At 35.6% G+C, this 17453-nt stretch overlaps 1 protein-coding gene across 3 annotated transcripts in view; it reads right to left on the bottom strand.

Moving 5' to 3' along the window:
- Positions 1 to 4260: 4260 nt before the first annotated feature.
- Positions 4261 to 17453, bottom strand: part of al (aristaless related homeobox) — a 93825-nt gene continuing 80632 nt past the window's right edge. For all 3 annotated transcript variants that reach the window (XM_014247654.3, XM_070106185.1, XM_070106186.1), the window contains exons 5-6: positions 6893 to 7155; positions 4261 to 5308 (exon numbers count right to left, since the gene is read on the bottom strand). In XM_014247654.3, the coding sequence (XP_014103129.2) occupies positions 4735 to 5308; positions 6893 to 7155 (837 nt within the window). In that variant the 3' untranslated portion in view covers positions 4261 to 4734. The remainder of the gene's footprint in view (positions 5309 to 6892; positions 7156 to 17453) is intronic.

A 17453-nucleotide genomic window follows, 5' to 3' on the forward strand; every position in this document is an offset into this window, starting at 1 on the left:
TTGACGAGATGAGTCCATTTAGCCATGTCCGTCTGTCCATCTGTTTGTACTTGTATATGCGAAAATAAGTTCCTCAGTTTTTGAGATCTCGACCTGAAATTTTGCACACGTTCCTTTCTCCTTAAAAAAATTAACTTCTTGTATGGACAACTTTTTTATTTGACAATACAAGTGTATCTTCACGAAATTTGGCAAATATTATTATCTAAAACTGCGCTACAATCTTCCAACATAATGTTTAAATCGCACCACTATCTATCAAAATTCTGATAGGGATCTTTTAAACCCTTTTTTGCTATAAGAAATGCACCTGTGAAGGGTATTATATGTTCAGTGCTGCCGAAGTTAATGTTTTTTCTTGTTTTAATTTTTGTTTTTTTGTTAAACACAACTCTCGATTTTGTTTTTTCCATTTGCTTTTCGCTCGTTGTTGCGTTGATTTGTTGCTGACTAATTAGTAGCTAAGCATAAAATTGTTGCCAATGACCGCAACAACTACAAAGTAAGCAACAGAATTTATGCATTCATATGCTTCCGCATAAATTCATATACTCATATACACACATACATAAATCCATCAGTATTTACATATGCGCTTGTGTGTCTTTGCTGCCGTGAAGCGCCCGCCTGTTGGTGGCATTCATCGGTCGACTGGTACGTACATAAATGCCCGAGAGATTGATTGTATTCAGTTAATTAAAATGTGACTTGAGTTGGTATTAATTACAAAAACGCCCATCGCTCGTAAATGGGAAAAATTCTTGGCTTTTTAGCGTTTTACTTGAAATTAGCTGCGTAAACGGGCATAAATGTGAAGGTTAGGGTGTTGCTGTGTGCTAGGAGGTAAAAAGCTCTGACTAATTCAAAATATATAAAAAAAAAAACAAGATAACAGTTATAAATCAATAAAAAATAATTATTCAAAATTAAATGACACAATATTTAAATAAAATGGCAATAAAATATGAGTACAAAAAAAATACTTTGAAAGTAGTAAGAAAAGGCCAAGTACAAGTGTAGTCGAACATTTTATACTGTCGAAATTTGCTAGGATCAAAGCCCGGGAAATATAGCTCACATATTGACCGATATACTTGTATGTATATATACGATATAAAGACAACGAGAAGTCCTAAAATTTTTATATTAGGTGTATGTGTACTATGGGAACTATTGACCAGACTTTAGCCCTTTTGACAAAATTATCACGATGGGCTTACTAGATGATTGAGCGAAATATTTGGTATCTAGAGGGCTTGAAAATTTGTGGTTGGATTTCGACCGTCATCTGGCATCCTGATTATTTATATACACTCAGCAAAAAAAAAAACCCACGCGGTCAAAAATTTTCTAATATTCCATTTTTAAACTGTTACTATCCGCTCAAAATACGCTCTTTGTCTGATTTGACTTTTTTATTATGTAACTACATTAGTTTACCGTTATTTCTGAAACCGTTAGTTTCTGCACGTGTTTATTTCAGTACTTGCGGTAATTTCTTTTGAGTCAGTTGAAAAAATAAGCAAAGTTGAACATTATGTTGTCAATAGAGAAGAAAGCAGAAATCATAGCTTTATATAAAAATAAATTATCCAAACGTCATATAGCTCGTAAAATGGACATAAGTGATTGGAGTGAATATATTGAGTCCTAATAACCTCGAATAGGAGGGGGTCCTCCTAATAACCTCGAATAGCCTTCTACAAAATGCTAAGAATTTTTTTGTAACAATTATTTCCATTTTTAAATACAAAACATATAAAATGTAAAAGGAGGACCCCCTCCTCCTAATAACCTCGAATAGGAGGGGGTCCTCCTAATAACCTCGAATAGCCTTCTACAAAATGCTAAGAATTTTTTTGTAACAATTATTTCTATTTTTAAATACAAAACATATAAAATGTAAAATATGTAAACAACTTTAGAAAAGAAAAGCAAAATGGAAAAAAGAGAAAAATAAAAAGATAGGCAATTAAAGAAAAAAAATTAAATAAGAGAAAACCAAAAATAATCTAGAAAAAAGAAGAAGAGTAAAGGAGAAAAAATATGGTATAAATATAATATAAAAAAGCTGATTAAGAGAAATATATATATATTTTGGTATGTTATTTATATTTGAATCTTTAGGTTACGCCGTCCCCTTACGCACTAATGGACCTACAAGAGCTTCCGTTTGACTGCAGGATTTTTTGAGATGGATAAGATGCGTGACGGAAATATGCTCGGAGATTTGCCTTGGCCTATCAACTGCGTTTAGAAATCCGTCTTTCATAATGAACTAAGATTTTGAAATTTAAATAAATAAAATTATACCATTTAGTTAGATAATAATAATAATAATAAAGTTTTGCACAAGTAATTTTTTTTCTATTTCTATTCGAAATTTGTATTAAAATATTTAGAATATATATTTTAAAGAAAAACAAAAAAAATTTGAAACCAAAACATTATAAGACTTGGAATTTTTGAATTGTAAACATTGATTAAAAAAATATGGAGCAGAAAGTTGAACCCTCCTTTAAGCAAGAAGAAGCAATTTCCTTAAATACCAGTGCATGCAATCAACCAGGCGAACATACACATGAAGTAAGTTATTGTCTCCTACACGAAACATTTTCTCTCGTTTACCTTTTCAATATCCTAACAACAAATATTTGTTTCGATTTTCAACGTGTCCTCCAAGAATTTGCACATATGTGGGTATAGAAACATAAATATATCAACTTGTTTTGCCTTATGATTACCTGACTGTTTTTCACTTATTCGTCGCAATTTACAAATAACTTAGGTGAAGAAAGAGAATGGAGAAAGAAAAAATAAATAACCTGCCAACACGAATATACTTGTATTTACATTCCACCAGGCGATCATAATAAGCAGCAAGCCAAGACTAGCCTTGATCACTTCACTAAATTTGTAATGTTTGCATAATTCAATAAATATAACAACAAGTTTCAAATGTCTCTCTTTGTTCCTCAATTGAGTATTTTTTTGCGTTCGTGCAGAAAAATGTCAGCAACAATAATCATTTATTTATTTGCTGCGTGCATAGACTTAATATGCATACTGAATACCTATTTCCCTGCCAGAGGGTAGAAAAAGTATGGAGAGAGGAGGTTTAAGAGATGGAGGATATAAGAGTGAACTAAAAAATTATTTAAAAATTAGATTTTAGGTTATTTTTTATCTACCAACCAGGCGATATAAACCATAGTATATATAACATATAACTCGAACGAGATCAGTTCATTTTGTTTATTTTTTATAACAAAAACAAAAAGCCTGCCAAGTACTATGGAGAGCCTTGATGTAGTGCAAAACGTACTAACAGCTTACTATTAGCAATAACAATGGATATTTGGTTGAACGCTTCTTTCTTTTCTTAACGCCTCGTTTGATTTTATTAACTAGTTTGGTTTGACGATATCATTACTTTATCAGGCTTCTCACATATTAGAAAAAGCATCCTGGAAAATGTTTGTTATTTTCTAAACCAAATTCTTTTCCACATTGCAGCAGAATCTCTTCAATGCTCACCGTAAACTGCTGTTTCTGGGCTTTGTAAACAGGCGATCAGAAAGTGTATGCAAGTCGTACTTTAAATAGAGCTCCTCGGTAGAAGTCCTCTCTAGAAGTCACCGCTATCTAAGCTGAATGCTATCTACGAGCATTTCTGATCGCCTGATTAGCCAAGCAGTTTTGTAAAGTTTCCTGCTTGCGAGCGAGCGAGCGAGCGATCGATTAAGCAACCAGCCGAAATTATTTAAACATGATTTTTCATTAATCGAATATCGACAAACGACCAGGCGGCCAGAAAGTTTAATGAAGCTATGAAAACAGCAGACAATACTAACTTTCATATGATTTCCAGTAAGGTGACAAACACATGTTTTTCAATTTCTATTTGTTCCTCAGCAAGTATGCAAGTGCAGTTACTTTCGCAGTGTGGCGTATTTTACTCAGAGTGTAGTTAGGAGTGCAGAGAAGAAAACAAATATAATACGCAAGGAAAGGTAATGCAACAACTTTTTTATTTTCAGTATTTGTTGTTGCTTGTTTGCTTTCAAAGTGCTTATGAGCGCCTGAGACTTCGGTGAGTTTGTTACTTTTGATCGTAACTAACATAGCGACATCGCTTTGTGTGTTAGTGGTGAAACGATTTTTACAGGGTCACACATCAAAACTAAATATAAAATAAATAAAACATTAATTTTTATTTAAATATTCACATTTTTATACAGTTTGTGAATATCACAAAAACTTTTTATTACGCTAATGTAACTTTTTACATATTTTCAATAAAATTTAATTTTCAAATACTAAACAAATTTCACAAATTTCTAATGGAATACGTAAGTAACTAACTAATGTTGCATATATTGATGCATATAAATACTATTTTCTATATGCGACTATGTCAAAACTGCTTTATTGAGCGCACTGGTATTAATTTTTATATTAATATGAATATATAGTTAAAATAATGGAAAAAATAATAATTTAAAAACACCTACATACAAACGTTGTTGGCTGATTAACCACAATCCAAATAAAACTAAAATATAAAATAAAATATAATTTTAATACATTTTAATTCCAACAAAATTCGTGGGCATTTACTCCGAATTTCCACTGATTTGAGCTGAATTTCTCCACTATACCCTTCCTGCACTGCATCCCAGCTGCAAACTCGCTCTGGTAGCGCTTCACCAACGGCCGCAACTGCAGCGCCAACTAGCTGAGCACATCGCCGTGTCCATTTTGGCGCAACAACTCCAGCTTGAGCTCATGTTCGCGCGCCTTTAGACGCAGCGCCGCAATAGATGAGGTGCGCCGGTCTTCGGGTGGCGTGCCGGTGCGTGGCACTTGTACCAGCGAGGCTGCCACAGCCGAGGAGGATGGTGATGACTGGTGTTGTGATGGTGAATGCGCCAACTGCAGCGGTGACTGTGTGTGACTTGGCGTTGCCGTTTGCTGTGGCGGCGGCGCTTGATGCATCATTGACATGTTGAGCCCCGGTGATGATTGGCCTTGCTGCTGTTGGGCGTGAGAGTGTGCCACCGAGGGTGGTGGTGCCATTGATTGCATTGTCATGGAGGTGGGGGAGATGGGCGGTGAAGCAATGAGCTGATTGGGTGAGTGCAATTCGGGGGATGAAATAAGCATTGGTGGCTTGACAGAGGCGATGGTGAGTTGTGCCGGTGCTGGAGGTGGGCGCGGCACAGCGGTCATATTGGCCAACAGCGTTTGGAAGGAAGTTGTCGGTGAGTACATGCTGGCCATGCTGGGTAATAGATGTGGTGGCGCTCTGTAAAGAGAAGGTAAGAATTAGATTTTCTGTTTCAAATTTTTAGAATTAAGAAGTAATTCTAGAGCCTCACTGCATGCAAGAAAGTTTTAATCGAAAGAAAAATCGAAAGTTTTATCGTTATTCAAAGCAATGTTAGAATGTTGGTTGAGAACTGAAATCGAATCCAGGTTCTGTGGAGTTGTAAGCGTATCTTGACCTTGTTAATGAACTCGGGCTAAATTGGCAACACGACCGAGAAAAGGAGATCCATGAGAAATTAAACACAACGTTTTCATTTCACAGTAGAGAAGAATGGACCAATAGTTCTGTGATCGGTAGTCCCAACAGCGAAATCTACAGCCAAGTGGCAATTAAGATCAATCGTAGCGACTAGACTAACTCACTCCGTTAACCTATGCAAGGAGGCAATAACTACACTCTCAGTGCAAACTCGAAATTTCTTTAAGCTACCTTACACCACTCACTCCTTTAAGGGTTGCTTGAAGCAATGGACCCTAGAACAAAACTTCAGGTTTCCATACCATAAAGATACTGGGGTAGTGTTGATGGTGAACAGACCAAATAGCTTCTACTTTTAGGCAAGAGGGAACTTGAAGTTTCCACCTTCAGAGAATTGGTAAAGTGGGCTCGGCGGAATGCAGATTATGTGCGAAGGATGATGAGACGCTGGAACATTACCTTGGCGTATGCCCAGCTTTCAGCCGGTTGAGACGGGATATCTTCCACGACTCCAAATGCTCCAACTTAGAAGACATTGCAGGTAGCTGGGTTGGAAAAAAAGTCTGGTATTTTACCTAATCCACTGAGTTGTTGGATATGGCTTAACCACTTGTCAACACAATTGGCCTAATGCTGGCCACCTGCGGTCTGGCGTTCCTGCACCTTTCTTTTTAACCAGCTAACGAATCGTATCTCATAAGACTTCTCATTGGGATTTGGGATATTGTATGGACCACCGAAAATTGATCCTCCAGAGGATTTAACGCAGAAACTGAATTATTCGAATTTTTTTGAGCGATTTCGTACCCCAGTAATGAACTTATTCTTTTAGGTAGTGCGCTTGATAGAACAAGTCCTGCTAATAAGGGGCTATTTCAGCTGATTATTTTTTTAAGTCATCAGAGTATCCTTAATAAAGGCTACGCTATTATTGTTTGGCTGTTCGAAAGATTCCCAATGATAAATACTTCTAGTCATGGTCGGTAGGTGATATTACTTATGGCTACTGACCTCACATTGCTTGAAAACAGAGGCTCTCTATTTATACCAGAGCGTTTATTTGAGTTTGACATTTCCGTGTATAACTGGCTGGCTACTCAGTTGCCTGTGATCAGTAGCTGGTTGCAAATAGTGTACGCTTGTCTAATGGCTACTATATTCACGCTGGTCGCTATACAAAATAGGGCTGTAAGATCTTAATTTATATAAATACCTAATTTCAGCCAAAAACCGGGTCGTCATGGTACCATAAAATTAAATATTTTGGAATATCTCAACATATATAACTTTGTTTTCACATCTTAAGAATTGGTCAAGACATTTCTACTAGTACTATTTTAATATTTTAATTCCTCAACTTACCTTTGAAATTGATTGTAAAATCCAGATGGCAACATTGGTGCCGCCGAAAGGTGTGGATAACGAAAGGCGGCCAAATTTGCCGGCGCATCAAATGGTTTGCGCAAGTTGAAGCCCAGATGCGTGAACGGGTTCGGCGGCAATGTTGGGCCGACAACAGCTTGCATTGCGCCCGGTCCACTGGGCAAATACGGATTGTATGGATGTGATTGCGGCCCCACCTTCTCTTGTTTGCGCCACTTGGCGCGACGATTCTGAAACCAAACCTGAAATGGCAACAAGCCGTTAACAAATGAGCATAATTGAAAAGGAGCTGATGTGTAAGCGGGAGAAAAAAGTCGAAATGAAAAATGCATACTTTTAATAAATGAAATCTAAAGTTGATTTAAAAAATTAAAGAGCAATAGGGAAATAAGACGCCCACTTCCTGCAACGCTATATGCGGTAGCCACGCGATCAGTGGCAGTGAGTTGCGAGAGTGGGCGTTGCGCCAGCGGCATTGAGGTATGACAGCGGCGACGCTGTGTAACGAGATATCGTCCGAAAGGGGACAGGGGGGGGGTTCTACATATATGTATGTATGTACGTTGGTGTTGCAATTTGCCCGGAATCATTTTAATTAATTCAACATCTTTTCCAACATTTATTATTAGAGCGCTCCTGTGTTGAGCATGCAAGCAAGCGAGCGAGCGAACAATGTTGTGGCGCTTGCGCACAGTGGCAGCGTGTAAGAAATGCAACCAGGCGGTAGTCAAGTTAAACAAACATGTGGGCGTGGTGTCTGTGTGCCTCAATACACGCCCAATTAATTAGTTTTGAACGAAACAATTGCAACTATCGATTGTGTGGATTGGTGAATAGCATAGTTGATGTGGTGGCAGCAGTAGATTTTGGGTTAGTAAATTGTGAAGTCAAGGGGAAGAGCGTGTGTGGAATAGAGAATTGGAGAATTTTCTATTGAAAGTTCTGAGTGCATTTAAGTTGATTGATATTTGAACTTCAAAATTAGGCACTTGTTTGAAACTCTCCTGATTCAAGATTCGTTTGTTGGTAGGCTTAAAAAGTTATGAAGTATAATTTTTTTCCCAATACAACTATATTCGGTTGTTTTTTTGTTTTGATTTTTAACGTTTATTTAAAAAAATTATGTATGTACAATAGTTTTTTTTAAAGTATCACTTATCTGAAACTATAACATTTTCTCATATTTCTCGAAATTAATGGATTCCACCGGCTTGGCGGCGAAGAATGAATCAAGCCAATTTTTGATGCCTGTTCTGATGTGAACTCTATTCCAATGAAGGCATTCTGCATCGACCGATATAAATGGTAGTTAAAATAGGGCAAGGTCTAGGCAATAATATGGATGAGACAAAACCTCCCAGCCGCTGCTTTCCAGATAGTTTTAACCAGTACTGCAACATGAGGTCGAGCGTTCTCATGGTTGAAAATTCTTGTCTCGTGTTCAGTTGCAAATGCCGGTTCATTTTTGGTAATTGCTCGCTTCCATTTGATGAGTTGTTGTTGGTAGTGTTCCATATTAATGGTTTCACCCGGTTCTAAAAGTTTATTAAACAGCACGCCTTTCTGATCCCACCAAATACAGAGCATTACCTTGGCATCATGTACTTGTATATGCGGCTTTGCCGTTGATTTGGTTGGTTGGCCAGGCTTCACAAATGATTTTTTAGCTTAATGATGAATCTTTAGCTTGTCGTAATAGATATATTTTCATCACCAGTCATAATTTGATGCAAAAATTATATTATATTTTTATTTACGCTTCAAATAAATGAGGACAGTAGCTTACCAACGCATGCTCGGAATATTGAAACAATGGAATATTAATCCAGTTATTTTATCTTTTGGGCAAACCGTGCAAAATATAGTTATAAACCCTATTTTTAACTTAACTTATGGTATTTAAGTATGAAATTTGCACAGAATATATGTATGAAGTCCCAACATAGATTTTCCGTAAAAATATTCAATGTATTCAAGCCTAAAACTAGAATTGGTATAATTGGAATTAGGGTTGCGAATTCAATTCTTTGGGATTCAAAAACTTGAAATAAAAAATTAAAAATAAATATTTAATCCGATTTTTGGATAAATATTTTTTTTTTTTATACCGGCTTACACAATAATGCATTAAAAAAAATAATTGAATTAACATTTGAATTCAAAATTTTTTTAATGGGATTACATTTTTTTTTTGATCCTGTTTTTGATTAGAAAAAAAAGTCATTCAAATGTTAACTCAATTATTTTTATAAGCATTATTTACAACGCTGGTAATAATACAACAAAAATGGCTGCCTACCTAGAGCCAGTAGACAGTTGCCATAATACTGCAAATTTTGGTTTCAACTAGTCTGTATAAGTCCGTTTTTAGGGAGTAGAGAGTTTAGTATTTTATAACTGTTTCTGTATAAATTCTGATGGTAATCATACTTTATTCACCGAAAAAGCTAAAACCCAACTTCTTTAGATGAAAATTTTCACAAACTAATTTAAAGAACTCCATTTAGACAGCTACCAAATTCTTACTTTTGTAAGTAAAGTTTATTCAATTTATTTTCTAATTGTCTCAGCTAACAGACCTATTTGAAAGTGGTATATGTGCTGTGCCGCATACGAATATATGATATTCAAAGGTTTGTGTCGAATCAATAAATATAATAAGAAATAATTCGAAATATAAAGCTGAAAATTAAAACAAAATTTATATTTATTGAATTGAAGCAAACAAGTCACATTTGGACTGAGGAAAACTCCACATTTAAGCATTTCCACCATTACTGGTGCAAATGGTGTCACACATATTTGAATGTCTGCGTTGCATACACTAACAAGCACACTTATATACATGTGTAGTTACATCCATATATAGCATATATACACAGACACACATATACACGTGAATATCAATTTGCTTGTTTGCTTTTGTTTTTGTCTGTGTCATTAATTCTCGTTGTAATTACGCGCCGCCAATAGCCGACGGCGACAACTGCCAATTGCGACCCGACGGAAACCTGCTTTCTACGCGCATAACGCCTACCAACAGCAAAGGGGGTGGTGGCGACAGTTAACGGGGTACCACCTAATGGCGAACGTCTGCCACGCTGCGCTGCGTTTCGTGCGTGAGTGCCACTCTATATATATATGTGCATATTTATGTGTGTGTGTGATGTGTAAATTCATTTATGGCTTAGTCTGTTCGACGGTCGGTTGGCTGCCTCGTTTTATTGCGTGCGCACGCGCGTAGCGAATCGCCGTTGAATCTAGTTAAATCCCTCGTTTGGCGGTGTTTGTAAATTCGCGCTGATTAAGCGACAAATGCCGTTGGCCATTTGCATACACTGCGTGTGACGGCGTTAGTGTGTTTGTATGTGTGTGTGCGCTTGTTTGCTTCTGCGTTAAATGGGCGCGTTATTAACGTTTTAAGTGGTTTTAAAAAGATGAGCTCGTTGGTCAATTAAATAAAAAGCCAAGCACCACTGAACCGACCCAACAACGAGTGCCGCACAATTGACACCTGGAGATGCGCGCACCGGTAATGGCTGTAAGCAGTGGCGAGGCAAGGTGTTGCCAACGTATAAAACGTTAAATGACAGTGCTGCAAATCGTTGGCGGTGTGTATGTGTGCGTACGTGTATTTCAACTGGATTATTGGCTGATTTATGATGGCAAATGCTTATTTGCATGGTTTGCAACCGAGAATTCACCGTTATTTAGCCACAATTTATTTATGCCTTCATGCAGTGTACGATTAACAGTGGCCAGTTCTGCTTTTAGCGTGATTCTGAATACTATTGCTAACTGTCAAACCGTTGATTCCAAGTTATCGAAATGATTTTTTCAAGTAAAATGATAAAAAAACAAGAAAAAATGTTAACTTCGATTGCACCGATATTACATACACTTCATAAATACAAAAGATTACATATAAGAACTTGATTTTCTTCGGGAGTTTGTATGGTAGCTCTATGCTACAGTGTTCCGATCTAAACAATTTCTTCGGAGAATGTACCGTTGTTTTAAGCAAGAATTCCTGCCAAATTTTGTGAAGATGTCTTGGCAAATAAAAAAATGTTCCATGCCAGTACTTGATTCCGAACGTTCATTTTGTATGGCAGCTATACGCTATAGTAGTCCAATATCGTCGGTTGCGAGAAATAAGCAGCCTTTTGGGGTGAAAAGGATATGTGCAAAATTTCAAATCGATATCTTAAAAACAGAGATGAGTTCACGTATATACAGACAGACGGAGATGGCTGAACCGTCTCAACTCGTGACGCTGATCAGTTATACTATATATGTATAAGTACACTGTATAGGGTCTCCGACGTTTTCTTCTGGGTTTTACAAACTTCATAGCAAACTTAATATTACTCGTTCAGGATATAAATACTATTCCGTCTTTCAATTGAGCCGCTAACACTATATGTATACCATATAAGTCACGGGACACAATTTTTCCCTTTTTAGGATAGTTGATATAAATTATACCATGCGCATACTGAAATATACTATAGACATTATATAGACATCCACGCTGGCTATTGCGGTTTCCACCTTTTGAAATCGGTTTAACGATAATCAATTTTTGAATTATTTGTTATTTTTTTTGGAGAACTTGTGAAAATGACATGGTGGCGAAAATAGCTAAGCATTCTACTTAGTCTTGAAATAACTTCTGTTACAAAGTTAACAATGTACATATATACAAGTATGCAGCGAGGGCTAAGTCGCAGCAAAATATTGCCGTAATTTTTTTTTTAATTATAATTTGTATGCAGTGTCTACTCAAATCCAATGATCAGTTTAGTGTTTGCCTTCGCTGATTAATAATGGAGTAGGGAGCTAAAGAAAATCGTACTGCGGTGATCGCTGTACATAGGTGTGGAAAAGGCGCAAGTGAAATTTATGAACTTTAAAACTTTTTATTTCGAAAATGTTTTTTTTTTACCGCACTATTGATTGCTTTTCTCAAACGGCTATAGTTGATGACAGAGAACTGGTTGCGCTCGCGTGGTTCGAACCAAGAGCAACAAACAAAAAAGTATTCAGTTTAGAGATGAAAAAATGTTTACTGTTGAAAAAATGTTTAATAAGTAAAACGATAAAATCAAAGCAAAAGCTATCAAACATGCAAAAAAAAATATTTCAAGGGTTTAACGAGGTCATCATCCAGTTGCTATAATAATTTAATGATGAGTCTCCTATAAAGGCGTTACATCTCTTCAGTTATTGGAAAAATGGGTTAAAAGTGGGCAAAAGTGTGCCAGCATAATATTTTAGAAGGCGTGGCAAAAGAATTTACCAATACTCTCTACGATGAAAGCATTGGATTTTCCAGCAAGATTCTGCTCCAGTACGCAAGGCAAAAGCCAGATAGTAGTGGCTTAAAACCAATATTTCTGTTTTCTTAGCTACAGATGATTGGCCGTCTCGAAGTCCAGATTTTAATCCATTGCATTTTAATTTGTGGTCAGAATTGGGGAATCTGTCGAATACCCGACCGCAATTTGGAGAGTCTCAAAAAAGTTTTGGTAAGCGCAGCGTCATCAGTAACAATAGAAACCTTGCTTGTTGCTATTGACCGAATCAGTGCAAAATGCTTGGTTTTTGTTTCAGCACGATAACGACGCGAAATATACGGCATTATAGGTTAAACTGTGACTATATACAATAGCAAACACCTGTGAATATTCTTCCAAAGCCGTGACATAAGCTCTATAGAAAATCTTTGCGCATAGCGACAATGTTTTTGTATGAAAATATTATCAGAATTTGTTGCAAGTTAATAGAATCGGATCCTTCTAATACTATAAAAGATCGATCTTGTTACTACCTAATATATGATTAAATTTTTAATAAAAGAAATCATGATACAACATCAAAAAAAAAATTTGCTTCAAGTTAAATCGCATGTGTAACATAAATTTCACAGAGTATCACATTACCACAAATCTCTTAAGTATAAATGCAACACACAGTTAAAATGCAAGCATGTCAGGCTATGTGAATACATATGTATTGTTTACACTCAGTGTGATGTGTTGATGTGATTACTTTTCACAGAATCAATTAATGCACTTGGCTGACTTGATTACTTCACGGCGAGTAGGAGACACGCTTGAGGCTGACTACAGGTGACTGCAAATAGTGTTAACATAGCAATTTTGGTATGTATGTGTATTTTAAACATACACATATACATAATATGTACACACCTAGATAAATGCATATATGGTATATATATACTCGCATGCTTGGTATTATCTTTATGCGCTCAATTTGCAATTATCCAGCGTCTTAACTAATTAATGCTAATTTACGATTAGTTGCGGGCTATAATAAAACTGACAGCCGCAAGCATAAACTAGACACATTCATGCACACATTTACATTATTGTAAGCTAAAAAAATGTTCATTGCTATGTGAATTATATGCTACAAGCGTATTGAAAACCTATGTGTAAGCTGCTGATATGTGTAGAAAATTATTGAAATACCCGCAATGCAATTGAAACAAAGAAGAAAAATGCAAAAATGGACAATTATGTCAGAAATGACAGTAGTGGCTGAAAATTTGCAACCTTTAGTGTAAAAAGTTATATGTATATTATTAATTTTGATCAAACTGACATGAAGTATTTAACTGGATTTTCAAAATCACATTTTTTAAAGACTTATTTTTATATATAGCCCAAAATAAGTCCAAATACAATATTGCTATTTAATTTCTTAAAATGCTTAGTTTTCATTACGGAGATCATAGAATACGCCAGGATCACTGAATGGTCAAATCAGATAGTTTATGACTGACTAAATTATTTGAAAGGAATGACTGAAAAATTTATGAATTTTCGTTACTGTATACACATAAGTATACTTTAAGCTCAAACATAGAGAAAATTCTACTCATCCATAAAAATATTAACCACATCATCAGTTCATTTTACTCCGCTAGCTAGCATAGTTTAATAAATATTTCAGAATATCGTCTTTAGATATCTAAAATGATTTGCGATGAGTGAAACATGAAAATTAGTTTTCTGGAACTATATTTGGGTATGATATTCTATGCAAGATTACTACATATTCAGTTAAAGGGTTTTTAACAACTATTAATTTTTTTCAATGCTCCTTTTTATTTAGAATAGTCTTATTGATAGTGCTGGCAGGTAGCGTCGCATTCGTCTTTTAGAAATTTCAATGCTAATGTCCTATCCGAATCTACCATAAATACACTCAAGCAAGACAAGACAGATATAGTTCATTCTTCCTAGACCGAACGATTAGATCGTTATTGATTATCTTAAATTAACGGTTTTTTTTTTCAAATACGAAATAGCCTGCGAGCTATCGGCTAAAGTATTACTTGAAGTACAGATGGAGATACAGACTTTAAGGCTCATATGGGTTTCAAATTAGTAGATTTACTAGAAAAAGTGTAAGGTTTATTAGCTTTTAAGAAGCGACACTTTTAGTTCATTAATATGGACTGGAACCAGGTGAAGTTTCTTAGCTGGCTTACGGTCTACCTTTTGACAGCTGGAACTCACGTGAATGCAAGGACGGCAAGGCAGTCGTGCGCAGTGTGAATGGTAAGAGGCGTAAAAAGCAGATTTAAGAGATTAATTAAATTAAATTTAAAAAAAAACAACGAATTTTTTATTATTTTCATTTTTTTTTCCAAAATTTTAAATCGATATCTTATAAAGTTTTTGAGTTACTATATTGCAAAGGTTATGCGCTCAGGTTAATCAGCTCCATTAGTTTTATTTTAAACTCATTTTGCTCAAAACCAAATTTGCATGTGTGCTTACGCGTAGAGTAAGCATTCGATCACTATCAATATTTTCTGTAAGTTCTATTTATAGTTCTCCATACAGTAATCTATGAGTGTTTTGATTTGATCAAACATTGAATTTTGGCGGGCCAAAAACGACCAAAATTTTGGGTAAAATTCAACTTTTTTAAACGCCGCCGTTTTGCAAATTTTTGATTTTTTACGACCGTTGGTCATTGTACGGACAATATTTGTTGGTCGAGATTTTTTTATTCATAGGCTTCATCTACGGACAGGACTACGGACTCGCTATAATAGTGGAGCAGAATTTTTATTAGCACTGTCGAAGATCATGTGTAACTCAAAAAATATTAAATTTTATTCTAAAAAATTTATAAATATACTCTTAATATTTTAAATCACTTGGTATAAAAGGTTTTCTTTTTTTGCCATTAAATTCTTAAGGTCAGCCTGATCACAAAGGAAAACTCGAAAATCTTCTCTGGATAGCAGAAGCGAAGTTATTTTGTGTAAATTCTAACTGATATTTTTTAAATGTCAATAACTGGCTGTAAGGATATGCGCAAGAAGGTGAATCAATTTTCTTGTTACTTTTCGTATATTTCGTTTATTTGAAACTGATCGATTCGGTAAGAAGGCAATGCTATGTGTTTGGCGTGATCAGAAGCCTGTGGTATATCATAAGCTTCTAAAACCTGGTGAAACTGTTAAAACTAATCGCTACAAACAACAAATGATCAATTTGAAGCATGCATTGATCGAAAAACGACCAGAATGAGCCAGAAAACAAGGCAAAGTAATTTTGTTACACAAAAATGCACCAGCACACAAAGCAAAATCGCTTCAGGATACAAACAAAATACTTGGCTGCGAGCTGCTACCCCACCTGCCGTATTTACCAGGCTTAGCCACTTTTGGTTAACATTTCTTTTCATCAATGGGACACGCATTGTCTGAGCAGCATTTCGATTTCTACGCAGAAGTCGGAAGTTGGTTGTCTGATTGGTTGCCATGGTATGCACAAATTGCCACAAAGGTGGTCAAAATGTGTAAAAAGCAATGGTGAATACTCTGAATATATAATATTTAAAAAAAAAATAGTATTTCATTTGCACAAAAAAAAAAATATATATATATATATATAAAATATAAAAAATTGACCGCTTGAAAAAGCCAGAAAGGATACAAAAGTCTGGTAGCAAGCGAAAACAAAGACGTCCTTAATAAACTTCATTACAACAAATTTTAAAGCAACTATTTTGTTGATTGTAATTGCAAAGGCTATTGTCTGCTTCTTATTACATTTATTGGTAGCTATTTGTTGTTGCTGTTGTTTTTGGTTGCCATTGCAGCTGTCATTATTGCGGTAGTGAGTTTATTAGCGCAGCGAATTACGTACCAGCACGAATATGTGAATATCAAGTTGAAGGAGACTGCATGCAAACATACATGAACACATAAAAAAGCCACACAAGCATAAGTGTGTGTATGTATGTGCATGCTGGTGCCAATGTTTGCATTACCATTGAGTTGTTGCTGCCGCATTGCATGTGCAGATTGATTGAGTTGCCACTAATGGTGGCAATTATGACTGGCATTAAATTGCATTGTGAATAATAGGATTACGAAAACCGCGCAAAGCAGCGCAAGTTTTCAATATCAAGTTTGTGTCTTAAGTCTTTTGTGCGCGAAAAGGGTTTAGCTTGGCGCAGAAGGAGATTAAGTTTAAGCAGAAAAGCTGCAAAAGTGTTTAATTGGAAAACTAATCTACTGCTGCGAGTAAACTAAATCGTCGCTAACGACGCAAGCCACAATTTAAAGCAGCAAAATTAATTAGAATTTTTTGTTGCAAGCTTTAATCTATTATATATGGCATGCATGTATTTATGCTTTATTTAGCAACAATAAAAAATAATATTGCAAATACTTTTTACTGCACAATTATTTTCATTTAACGCTACAAAACAGCGGTAAATTAATTGTAGCCATGCTGCGGGCAAACAAAAAATTACAGAAAAAAATTAAAATAAAAAAACGTACGAAAACAACAACAGCAAAAAGCATAGTTAATTAAATTTGACATGCTCTATTATTTAGCAATTTGCAATTAGCAACTTGCATTGACTGCATTGAAATGCAACTAACAACAGGCGGCCACTAAGTTTACAGCTGCTGCGCTGTCGGCGGCGCTGCCCTCCACGTTGTTATCAAGCAGTCAATTACTGTAATTGAAACCAGATGAACATTTTAATTTGCATTTTTCTATTTAAATTGCTTTTTGCTACTGCGTGCTGTTGTTGTTGTTGTTTTAACACTTTGATTGCCATTCATGTTGCCAGTTGTGGCATTGACGCGACGTTTTGTTGCACACAAGTCACAAAATATATACATATGTGTGTGCATATGCATGTGTGTATGTGCAGTGTGTGTGTGCCTGCTTGCATTGCTTCTAAGTGTGATAAAAGTAATGATTTTCACATTTGCTTATTACAATCTTTTAATCCATTACATTTTTGCATATAAATTGCTTGTAAGCTATGCTGACGTATGTAAATGTTCGTATGGGTGTATGTATGTATCGCGAATGTGTTGATTTATTAATTTCTGAACAAGAATCTTGTTAGTCAGCTAATTATACTTATGGCAATTTGTATAATAATTATTGCTAAGCAGGTACTTAATGACTTACTTACTGCTTCTTCTTCATTAAGCGAGAAAGGTCTACTCGTGCCGCAATATGAT

Source organism: Bactrocera oleae, chromosome 3, assembly GCF_042242935.1.
Source record: "Bactrocera oleae isolate idBacOlea1 chromosome 3, idBacOlea1, whole genome shotgun sequence".
Taxonomy (NCBI): Eukaryota; Metazoa; Arthropoda; class Insecta; order Diptera; family Tephritidae; genus Bactrocera; species Bactrocera oleae.